Source organism: Ovis aries, chromosome 25, assembly GCF_016772045.2.
Source record: "Ovis aries strain OAR_USU_Benz2616 breed Rambouillet chromosome 25, ARS-UI_Ramb_v3.0, whole genome shotgun sequence".
NCBI classification, from domain to species: Eukaryota; Metazoa; Chordata; class Mammalia; order Artiodactyla; family Bovidae; genus Ovis; species Ovis aries.
Genome location: NC_056078.1, coordinates 8,745,435 through 8,757,815, shown reverse-complemented (window position 1 = coordinate 8,757,815; position 12,381 = coordinate 8,745,435). Strand labels below are relative to the sequence as shown.

General features: G+C 42.7%; 1 protein-coding gene across 2 annotated transcripts in view; it reads right to left on the bottom strand.

The window, feature by feature from the left end:
- ACTN2 (actinin alpha 2) overlaps positions 1-12,381 on the bottom strand; it is a 76,925-nt gene that overhangs the window by 2,818 nt on the left and 61,726 nt on the right. For both annotated transcript variants that reach the window (XM_004021370.6, XM_060406742.1), the window contains exons 14-20: positions 11,704-11,844; positions 9,861-10,043; positions 7,235-7,369; positions 6,132-6,311; positions 5,105-5,251; positions 3,301-3,366; positions 761-919 (exon numbers count right to left, since the gene is read on the bottom strand). In XM_004021370.6, the coding sequence (XP_004021419.1) occupies positions 761-919; positions 3,301-3,366; positions 5,105-5,251; positions 6,132-6,311; positions 7,235-7,369; positions 9,861-10,043; positions 11,704-11,844 (1,011 nt within the window). The remainder of the gene's footprint in view (positions 1-760; positions 920-3,300; positions 3,367-5,104; positions 5,252-6,131; positions 6,312-7,234; positions 7,370-9,860; positions 10,044-11,703; positions 11,845-12,381) is intronic.

The window sequence follows — 12,381 nt, the reverse complement described above, 5'->3', positions numbered from 1 at the left end:
TGGTTTATTATCTCCTAAATCAGCTGGACTTTCTCCCCTCAACCCCTATCCACATGATAAAGGATTCATTTTAAAACAAACAATTATTTTAAAGATACTTTATGTTGTCAGATAAGATTTTTTCTAAGGTAATAAACATGGCCAAGCTGATGTGTTTTAGAATCCTAACTTCCTTTCCCTTTCAGCTAGAACACAAGGCAAAGGGATCATATCCCAAACTGAACTTATACATACTGAACAGTTTTAATATTGTTTTGGAAGATTTGAAAATTCTAAACTTGCAATTAAACTCCTACTTAATTTCTAGGTTACATGTAATGAAAAACTTGCCAATTTTTTTTTTTGGCTCTATTTAACTCTCCTCCAAGGGCTGGGCACAGTCAGTGTCATTGATCCTTGAGAGAAGGTTCTCAGTTTTCTAACATCTGAATTGCACTGTTTCATCTTTCAGAAATCTTATCTACCAATCCAGAGTGTAAAGCAGGGTTGAACCAGAAAAACACACACAGAAAAACTGCAAAATTCATGCTGTTGGTTCCTTCTATGAAACCAAGCACAAATGCCAGGACAGAATGTCTGTGTTTAACCTGTTGTGAGTGAGTACGCCACTGTTACGTTTAAGCGTTTTCTGCATTCAGTGCAGATGTAGTATAAAATGCAGTGGGATCAAAATCATTATTATGTGCAACACTGTTTCCATTCTTGTTGGAGGAAAGCAGTAGACTGTCAGAAAGGCAGAAGAAAATGTGTGGATGCAGACCTTGTCAGAAGCCAGGATCCGGAAGGACGCGATGACCTGCTCGGCAGTGTCGGTGTCAGCCGTCTCTCTGGTCATGAAGTCGATGAAAGACTGGAAGGTGACAGTGCCCTGCCCGTTGGGATCCACCAGGGTCATGATGCGGGCAAACTCAGCTTCACCCTGAGGCAAGAGTGCGAGGAAACACTGACTTCAACAGCGCACAACTCCTGACTGTGCCGCTCTCCCGCTTTTGCCTGTTGGCATGCGAGTTCCCTTTTTGCTTGAAAACTTAAATCTATCCTGCACTTCCCTTCCATGTTTGGAACAGATTCCCCTTATGGGCGACTTAAGTTTACTGCCATTAGAGGATTTTGAAATGTAGCTACAGCATCAACCCAGAAGCTCCTGATGTCAGAATTCCTTTCTCTCTCTGATCCATGTTGCCCTGGGTTGTTGTTGTTTAGTTGCTAAGTCATGTCCGACTCTCTTTGTCCATGGGGTCACGAACTGTTAGCCCACCAGGCTCCTCTGTCTATAGGCTTCTCTAGGCAAGAATATTGGAGTGGGTCGCCATATTTTCTCCAGGGGATCTTCCTGACCAACGTGATCAAACCCACGTTTCACATCTCCTCCACTGGCAGGCAGATTCTTTACTGCTGAGCCACCAGGGAAGCCCTGTTGCCTTGGGACTTAACATAATTATGGAAGAAGAATTCAGAGACTTAGGCCTTTTCTAGGGCTATAATTGAGAATAATAATACTGCCAAAGAGAAGGCAGGTTAGAGGAGGGCTCTCACAGTGGTTATTTGAAAGGGGAGATGCATCAAAGTAGCTCATGTTTAACATTACATATAAGTCATTATTGACTGGGGGATTTTTGCAGAAATTAATGCCTGTGGGACAGTGATTTTTGCTTTGACTGGCCAAAAATTAATACTGTTACTTCACTAACACTTTGCAAGTTATTACATTCAATAATTACACCTGCTGCTGCTGCTAAGTCACTTCAGTCGTGTCCGACTCTGTGCGACCCCATAGACGGCAGCCCACCAGGCTCCGCCATCCCTGGGATTCTCCAGGCAAGAACACTGGAGTGGGTTGCCATTTCCTTCTCCAACACATGAAAGTGAAAAGTGAAAGTGAAGTCGCTCAGTCGTGTCCGACTCTTCATGCCCCCATGGACTGCAGCCCACCAGGCTCCTCCGTCCATGGGATTTTCCAGGCAAGAGTACTGGAGTGGGGTGCCATTGCCTTCTCCACACCTATATAAAGTCTCTTCCAGCAGAGGGAGTTTCATTTTCACTTTCTGTATCAGAATCAATCACTAAGATATTTTGTCTTTTTGTAGGTCTAATTTTCACATCGTCTGAATCAGAACTATATTTGGAGGAACTATCATATTATGAGACACTAAAGTATATATGTCACTTGGACAATCAGAGAAAGAATTTGCATACAATTCATTGAAAAAGTCTTCACTCAAAATTTCGCTATGCATCATTTTTGAAAATTTTATGGTAATAAGCTTGTTTTTATAATATACACAAGTTGGGACTAGAAGCTAATGGGGCAAAATGTGAATGAAAACAACAATCATTAAGTTTTGCATAATGAACCCTTGATCAGTTTTAAGCTCTAACAGCTTTGCATGATGATGTAAATTATATCACTCTCACATCTCTAGTCCATAATGTTCAGGTAACAAAAGACATATTAATATGTCTTTGGTCAGTAATGTGTTAACAGGTAACAGAAGTAAGGTTAATACAGGTACTCACAACCCACAGGGAAATGTAAGATTTCTTAGCTGATTTTAAACTTTTTAGAAAATAATTAATTTGTTAATCTCTTGGCTGTGCTAGGTCCTCATTGCTGCATGGGCTTTGCTCTAGTTGCAAAGAGTGGGGGCTACTCTCTAGTTGCATGAGGGCTTCTCATTGAGGTGGCTTCTCTTGTCATGGAGCACAGCCTCTAGGACACACAGGCTTCAGTAGCTGTGGTCGTGGGCTCAGCAGCAGTAGCTCCCAGGCTCCAGAGCACAGGCTCAGTAGCTGCGGTGCAAGAGCTTAGTTGCTCCAAGGCACGTGGGATCTTCTCAGATCAAGGATCAACCCCGTGTCTCTGGCATTGGCAGGTGGATTCTTTACCACTCAGCTACCAGGGAAGCCCAGGAAAAACTTTTTACATTCTAAAATACTAGAGGAAAAAGCCCTTTAAAAATCAGCAGGAAAAGCCATTGAAGTGTCTACTTTCAATGGGCCAATTGTATGGTATGAAAATGATCGCTCACATAATGCTGTTCAAAAACCATCAGGGAAGTTTATGTTATGTTCCTTCACAAGCAAAAATCCAGCTGACCAATGACTGAATGAATATATGTTCTGACTCTGGGAAGTTATTTTCATACGATACCAGGCAAACCTCCAATGTTACCTAGTAACCTTGGTAAATGAAACAATCCCAAGTGGGCTGCCATAGTTTAAGCCAGTTGTCTTCTAAAACACAAACCTAAATAAGCTCAGTAGAATATCATAGTAGTAAAATTTCAGCTTCTGTCTTACCAAGTCATAACCCATGGAGATCAGGCAGGCTCTGAAATCCTCATGATCCATTAGACCATTCTTCCTCTTTCAACAAAAAGAAAGAAGAAAGAAGTTGAGTGTTAGAGGCAAAATAAACAACTCGACTTGACCAGGGAACAAAATCCAGCAAAAGAAGGGACACTATGACATCTGCCGAGGAATTTTTAAAGGTCTGATTTACAGAAAGGACAGGCCCAACATAGGGACATTACACTACAAAATAATTTCTTAAAAAGGAGAAAACAGGGAAGGAAGGGTAAACAGCAGTCAGAAATGGAGACCACACCTTCAAGAAAGCAGGAGGAATACTCAGTGCCACTGAAAATGACCACGTCAGAGGCTGCCCACTGCCACCCGCTGATGACCGAACATAGTCTAAGTGTTCTGAGGAAGCCTCATACTCTTAAGGCCCCAGGCAGACCTCGCTTGTAAAATTCCCCCAAAGATGACAGCATGACTAGGATTCTTGCTGCAGTTACCCTATAGCCACTCTCAGGCCCGAGTTCCTCCAAGACATAGAATCCTTCACTTAAACTTCTATTAATTTTTTTACTGGGGGGCGGGAAGGGAAAGCTAGTATGAAAGGAGTTCTTGTTAGGTGAATGTAAATTGTTCACTGAGACTGGGAAGCTGGGTTTTTTGTTTCTTAATTAATTTTTATTGGACTATAGTTGCTTTGCTTAAACTTTTAAACTTGGCAGGTTCTGCATTGTCCTCCTTTGGACTTTTGTTGCAAAAGACAGTCTCGTTATCCTGGATTCAAATAGATGTGGATTTTCCCTCTCTGAAGTGGCCCAAACAAGTGGAGCTGTCCTCCTACAAGCCCAGGTGATGTGTGCAGGAACAATGGTCAATTATTTCCCTCCATGGGAGGAAAATGACCTGACCTGAAGGAAGTCAGGTCAGTGTTATAGTATTAACAGCACAGCTGTGCTGAAGCCAAAATAACTTTAGCATCCATCTCTGTATATAATACTTTATTTATGCCTCAGCTCCCTGATCAGAAGTCTACTTTCTGAACTCCTTAATAGGCCTGAATATAGCTGGTCTAGTCCAGGCATTTTAAGAACCATTTAACTAATACCTGTAAATCATACACAGGGTCCTGAGCAAAAGAATGAAATATACTTTGTTAGGGATCTTTTAACAAATGGAATGTGGCCTTAAGAGTCACTATTAACTAAATGACAAGCAAACTGGGCATTTTCTTGTGAAGAACTGGTTTTACCCAGTTATGTTTAAATCAAAATATTAGATAATATTTTAAGAGTAGCGCTAAACTTTTTATATGGTCATCATTTTGTTGATACATTTTTCTTATAACATTTCAGGAGCTGATTTTGTTTGTTAAAAAAAAAATTAAGTGTTATGGCAAAAGAGTAGGCTAATTTTCATCAGGTGCTTCACCTAAATAGTTAATTAGGAAAAGTACATTAGAGCTTCGTATTTAAGTGCCTAGAAAATCACCTAAATCCTCCAACTATATTCTGTTAAGGACATACTTTCACTTGGAATAAATCTTGCTTTGCTCCCAACTACAAAGGTATTTGTTAAGTGATCCGTGTAAAGGGCCCACAAACCTAGACTTTGTCTGATGTCAGCTTGAGCAACATCAGAACTCAGCATACTTCATTTCAGTGGCTCTTTTCCTCTGGCCTTAATCTTCCTGTTTCCCAATAAATTTTAAGGAGATGGTGATTTAAAACTAACAGCACGAGTGCTATTTCAAATATGTCTTTTGATGTCCCCAGCATTGCCTTTCAAATAACTAGGAGTGAGGTACCCTGTCGAAGTGGTTGAAGGAGGCTCTGAACTCATTCATCTGCTCCTGGGTGATGCCCTTTGCATCTCTTGTCAGGATCTGGGTCTCCACTTCGTTGATGGTTCTGGCGATAGTCGTCAGCAGCAGCTCCCAGCCCACACGAATGTGCTACCAAGGAAAAACAGAAAATGATCAGCTCCAGCTTCTCCCAGCAGGTCAGTCTTGCCTGCTCACTTTCATCACAGGAGAGTCAACCCACAGGGAGACAAGTAGAACTTCTCAATACATTTTCTTTTAATTCTACTTTTCCACTTTCTTTCAAGACTCTGTAGTGGGAAATACTCAGAAGTGAGAAGCAGGGTTCTAACAGTGACAACTAGCACTCTATAGAATAAAATGTACAGTGTACAGTCTTTCTGTCACTAGGAACACCCTTCTATTCACCAGGTAGCAGATGAGCCCTGGATTAGACCCACTGGCTCCCAGAAAGATCAAAACTGGGCCAAACTGGTAGAAATGGAACAGTCCCATTCCTGGGAGTCTCTCCAAAGCAGTGCACTGAATTCACTGTTGTGATAATAATGAAGCCAAAGTTGAGGATGATGTTGATAAATAACAACTATAGAGCACTTGATCTGAGCTGCTCAGGCGGCGCTGGTGGTAAAGCATCCGCCTGCCAGTGTAGGAGATGCAAGAGACCTGGCTTCAATCTCTGGGTGAGGAAGATCCCTTGGGGAAGGAAATGGCAACCCACTCCAGTATTCTTGACTTGGAAATCCCATGGACAAGGGAGCATGGCAGGCTATAGTCCATGGGGTTGCAAAGAGTTGGACATGACTGAGCGACTGATCACCCACACACAGTGCTTGATCTAGTTCACAAAGCTGTTTCACATAAAGTGACAGTGAAGGCTTAATGATCCCTCACTTTCATACTTGTAGAACGAAACAGGAACAGACAGAGACAAATGTGGGCGGAAAACACCCTGACTAGGTGAAGTGGTCACAGGCAGGCACCAGGACACCGCAGGCCTGTGCGGCAGCTGTACCTCCATAGTATAATTAGTGTGCTTGTTGTCAAAGACCAGGGCCTCCTGGATGAGCTGATGGTCGCCTTCCAGCTTGTCAATGTTGTTCTTGTAGTTAATGATGTTGTGTTCATACTGCTTCAGTTGGTTCATCTGGTCCTCCAGGGCTCCCGTGATCTGGATGGAGCTCCGGGCAATCTCCTGGTGGAGGCAAGAGCAGAGGAGGAGAACAAGGTGAGCCAGCCTCTCGAGTGACTCTGTGGGCGGCATCCTTCCTGGTTCTGCTTCTGATGCCAGCTACACCAGCATTTAGGCAGCAGCCAAAGTCCCTTATTTTTCAGATGAAGTAGGAAATAGGGCAGTACCACAGCATGAAGGAAGCCCTAGTTCTAATCTATCTAGAGAATAGGAAAAGAAAAAAATCAACCAAGGTCCATGAAGAAAGGAGGCCTTTCAGCCTCTTCCAGTGAAGACGGATGCCTGAAGCTGCCTCTTTTCGAGGAGATCGGGGGATGGTCTGCAGGAATGTGGCTGCCAGAGAGATTTCAGACCCCTGGATGCTTCATCAGCGGTCAAATGAATTCTCTAGATTTTTAGATATTCTCCTCTTTAAGAAAGACGCTAACATTTTATCACCATAAGGGGGGACTCAGAGAAAAAAAACAGTAGGTCAATAAATGTCTCTTGGCTGTTCTTGGTAATAAGATGAACCCAGAAATCAATGTCATTCAAAGATTACTTTTCCTTAAAGGTTCTGAAAATGCCAAGTATTTGTGACCCTTCACGTGTCCTCGTTAGGGATGGATGGTTTAAAATCTAGGTCCTGCAGAGGCTGAAAACTGAGCAGGAGACCCATCACCATTTTTAACGACAAGATGAGCAGATGACAACGAGAACAGCCTCGCCAGCCTTGGTGCGTGTGCACTCTCCCCCAGCACCCCGCCCTCACCCCAACGCCCCCCCCCCAAACTGATGCCCAGGCTGCAAGAGCCCAGGGGCCACCCAGGGCAAGACCCAGGTGACTTGGACAGGGCTCTCACGGCACGGAGTGGAGAGCCTTGGTTGCGCCTGCTTGGGGACCGATTTGGAGGCCGTGACATGCTCTCTCTGAAGCACCAACCCACCTCCATCTTGTTCTGGATCCAGGGCCCGATGGCATTGGCCTGTGCGGCGAACTGGCGCCGCAGACGCTCGTTGGCATGCTGGCGGGCCAGCTCCTCCTGCAGTGACTGGTCCCGGATGGGCACAAGCTGCTTCACCTGCCAGGATTCGAGGACACTGGGGGTTAGAGGCCAGGAGTGGCCAAGACAGGTGGTGGTGGGTGGAGGGCAGGGGTGGGAGCAGAGTAGGAGCGAGGAGAAGGAGGGGGAGGGGAGGGGGAGGAAGCGGAGGGTGCTCCCTACTTCAGGGACTACAGGGGGAGCTCAGTCTAGCCTTGATTGCCAGCCGGTGCCACCTGCCTGCTGAAAGGCTAAGTCTGCACGAGGGACCCTGACCATTTGTCCAGCTTGGGGTTCCCGGCCTGCAGCACTAATGCAGGGGGGCGGGGGCCAGTGCAGGTTGCAGGGCTGGGTGCAGAGTGCAGAGGATTTGTGAAGTTGAATGAACCAAAACGGACATCCTTATTTTCCCCAGCTCCAGTGGAAAATGAGCATTTCCTTCGATTATGAATATGGACACCAAGTCTACTGTGACTTTATCACAACAGAAATCACATTCTTATATACATTAGTTACTGCCTACCTCTCAAAAGATGATGCACACTCATCACCACTCACATTTACTAGGTCTGCTATTAGATCTGGGTTTAAAATATGGTAGTATATCCCAACTGAAAAAATACATTTTTTGTCTTTTTTAATATTTATTTTTTATTGAAGTATAGTTGATTTATAATGTGCTAATTTCAGTTGTATAGCAAAGTGATTCAGTTATACATATATATTTTTTAATAACCATTTTTCAATGTAATTTATTTGCTTTGTAATCTTTAATATTATTTATGAATTTATACACATTTTTATCAGAAAGGATCCACAGGCTTCCCTGGACTACCAAAGGGATCTAAGACACAAAAGAGTTGGGAACCCCTGCCAGGTTCGGGAGCTCAACCCTGAATAATGTTGGCCCACCGGAAGGGATCCCACCAGGTCTACATTTTTTTCCATTCCATTTGTACCCTGTGATTTATAATTTATGCTATGCCTGAGTTCTCTTTGAATCCACAGACAAAAGAGCTACTTCAGAAGCCTTTTTCTGTGTGTATTGGCAAAAAGACATTACTATTCAATGTCCCTTTTACAAAACTCCCTCTGGAAAATTTTGCTTTATAACTTAAGTGACAGGAGAAAAGTGTGTCTCACTTTAAGGGAGGGAGGCTCAAGAGGGAGGGGACATATATATACCCATGGCTGATTCATGTTGATATCTGGCAGAAAACAACAAAATTCTGTAAAGCAATTATCCTTCAATTAAAAAATAAATAAATTTTAAGAAAAGAAATGGCATATTTCCCTTTTTCTGCCCAAGGAAACTACTTAGCTCAACACGGTTTCCCTTTTACTCTGACTGTTAGAAGACCAGAGCTAATTTTAAGGTCAGAAACAAGAACTAACTGTCTCTCAGTTTAAGAAGAACTAACTGTCTCTCAGTTTAACACTCTCTTTCCCATGCCTGTTTCTTTCCCCCCTCTTTGGCATGGTTTGTAACTAAACAGTTGTTATGTGTGTTTTTATAGCAAGCCACCTCAAATCCCCCTGCTGGACTTCTTCACTGAAGACTTGGCAGCCTACTAAGATAACCGTGCTATAATTTAAACCATGAAAATAAATCTTTCTTAAGAATGAGACAAAAGGGTTCACATGATCCCACTGGACTATAATTAAATCTATACAGTTTCCCAAAATATAAGTGGCAGTAAATTAGCAGGGAACCCTTTGGTTCCCCATATATAGTTTCCTAAGTAATTTTCCCACATTTTAAATTCACATACACTTGGGACATGTCTATCCCATATTCTTTAAAATCTCTGATGAAGTACCAGCAGAAAATGGATTCCACCAAATTTTCAGCCGGGGTTTTGAAAATAGTTTTAGTATCACAACCTGTACTGAGTTTGCTAACACTGATAAGATTTTCCTTAAGGACAATCATTTCTACTTTCTTACAGATCATAGAAACTGCTAAATATATTTAGGTATTGAAGAGTGTAACATATTTCATCTGTGAAAAACAAGACAACAGGCCCAAAATAGAGTCGCTTATGCTAAATCCCACTCCACCAGACCTAGACTTAAATACAATTTCCACTCTCCCAGAAATGGAATCTTAAAAACCAGTCAATCAGGAATCACCTGATTAGCAGTAGTGAGACCATCTGCCAGGTAGACTCCTAAAGGGAAGTAACTTTGCAATAACCAACCTTCTTTTTTTGGCCATGTAACTTCTTTTTTCCTACTCTTTTCTGCCTATAAAAGTCTTTCATTTTGTACAGCTCCTTGGAGCTCCCTTCTGTCTGCTAGATTGGATGCACCCAGTTCGAACTGACTTTTGCTCAAAAAAACTTAAACTTGCTACTATGCCTCAGTTTCTTTTTTAACGCAACTGTGAAATTTGGAGTGAGGGCAACTCTGATCACCAGGGAGTCACTCTAACTTCCCCAGGGGTTCACCTCTTCTCTCCACCTCAGCTTGTAAACACGCACCTCACCCCACAGCCTCCTGGCCCATCCCTGGACCCCCAGTCACCCACCTTGTCCCACTTGGACCGGATCTCATCCACGGTGACGGTGCTGTAGGGGTTGCTTGAGCTGATCCTGATGTTGTAGCTCTGAATCACCTTCTCCACCTCGTTCTGGATGGCCAGGATGGACTGCCGCTCGCCGTCAGCCTCGGGCAGCGTGGCCTTGAACTGCTCATGGGCAGTGATCAAGCTCTAAGCCAGAGACAAGCGGAGAAAACCTGACTTACTTCAGAGTGAATTTTACAGGTTTGCTATTCCATTCGGCAGGCAGATAAATAACTTTACAACCGCAGGACTCTCCAGTGGATGACAAATTCTGAATGTCTCAGAGAAGCTATCTGATACACAAAAGTCAAGTTCGTCGAAATAGAGGGAGAAAAAGACCTCCTGATGGCTCACTGGTGTCTACTAATCCAAAGTCTTTACAAAATGATTGTTTTCTTCTTCTAAAAACCATAACTGATTTAATCATGATGCTCAGCTATTGTTTAGGTCTTACTCGCCAGCAACATACAGAACTTAAATTAGCTGCCTTTCCTAATGACCAGGGTTTATTTACCCTTAGCACCTCAAAAGGAACCTACCAATTGCTGCCTTTATACCTACAGACCTATAGGAAGTACCTCCCTTTCCTGCAAAAGAAAAGGCCACAGAAACCAACTCATTCCCCTCAGGCTTTATAAAGCCTCCGCTTAACAGCCCTATCCTTGGACCCTAGTGTGTAAGACAACAGCTCCTTATGTTCAGTTGTATGTAGATGCCTTCCAGGGTGATGCTAATACTCAGTACAGATGCTGCAACCAATCAGCTGCCAGCACACCTTTCACTAAATGAAGAGACTCCTTCATGCATCAAGTATGGCTTCCAAGGAATATTTTGATATTTCACTTATTTCAAAAACGATTTTAGATTGCCAACCTCTGCTTAAGAGTGCATGCAAGAAACACTCACAGCTTCTTTCAGAAGACAAAGGCCACGTTCAAGGAAGTAATTTCTTTCCCCTTACAACCAGATACAAACCCTTCTAGAATGCTCCTTGACAGGAATTCCTGTACCTTGGTTGGGTTCAAATCCCAACCTTCACTATTTCTTTTATATCTAGATTATTTTTGATGATCTATATATTTTACAGAAAAAATAATCTAATAGTATTTTCTCTTTATCTTCCATTATACATCAAATGGTCTCTAAATAAATTGGGTCCTGGATATTTGAGAGGAACTTACCTCCCTAAATCACTTTTAAGTCTTATTTGTAATTCTGATGCTCCAGAAGAGATCCAAAGCAGAACATTTCGGATTGTGGGAGGTAGAAGGTGCTGATTTGTGCTTTTTTTTATGCTTTATGGTCTGGTGAAATTCTATAGATTTTAATGAACAGTAAATACAAACATTGCAAAGTAGGAAACTTAGCAGCCAATAAACTCGTAATTTGCTGTGACTAAGTCCAAGAGCGTATATGTCTATTTTGTTCGTATGATTTCACATTCTACGTTAAAGAACATACCATTTTAGACATATTCTCCTTTATTTGGCTGGTGTTAATTTAGCTGTAGCAGAGTAGTATACACATTTTTAAGCTAAAGGTCAAAGGGTACATTGGGCTTTCTAGCCCTATATATGCGTGTGTGTGTGTTTGGCCTCGCTGTACAGCATGCAGAATCTTACTTTCCTGACTAGGGAGAAAACCCCTGCTTCCTGAAGTGGAAGCTCAGAGTCTTAACCACTAGACTACCAGGGATGTCCCCAGCCACATTTTTCTTAATTAAAAAACGAGACAAAACAAAAGAGAGAATTCTTTTGAAATTACGATTCATTTCTAGTAGTGGGAATACAGAGCTGTGCTCAGTTACCTGGATCTCTTCAATGCTGTGGACAATGAACATGTCTTGTAGATCCTCCATGGCGCCTTCCATCCAGTTGTTGAAAGGAGCTGCTCTCTTAGCAAACTCCAGGTGAAGTTGATCGATGGTTTCCAGCAATTTCTCAGTCCTCTGAAGATTAAATAGAAGCCAGTGTTATCATAGACTAAATCAGAAAAAGTTCTTGAGACATGTAAAGATGCACTCCAGAGCAATAAACTATTATCTGAAATTTCGTCCATCACAACTCTCTCATCATTAGCATGTGTATACAAAAAGATTAACTGATGTCCAAATGATTAGGCTGAGCCCTGCAGGTCTCTGAAGCACCTTCTGAATCAGAGGTGGATTTAATTACATCCAGAGTCGCAATGTTCTGAAAGTGTTTAAAATACTCTACCACATTACTCTTGTATTTTTTTAATTTTTATTTATTCATGTATTTGTCTATCTGCTTTTGGCTGTGCTGGGTCTTTGTTGCTTCGAGTTTGCTTTCTCCGGTTGTGGTGAGTGGGGGCTACTCTTTGCTGTGGTTTTCAGGCGTCTCATTGCACTGGCTTCTCTTATTGCAGAGCATGCGCTCCAGAGCCCAGGCTCAGTGTTAATAGCTGTGGCACAGGCTTAGTCCCTCTGTGGCACGTGGACCTTCCCAGGGACCTGGGATCAAAC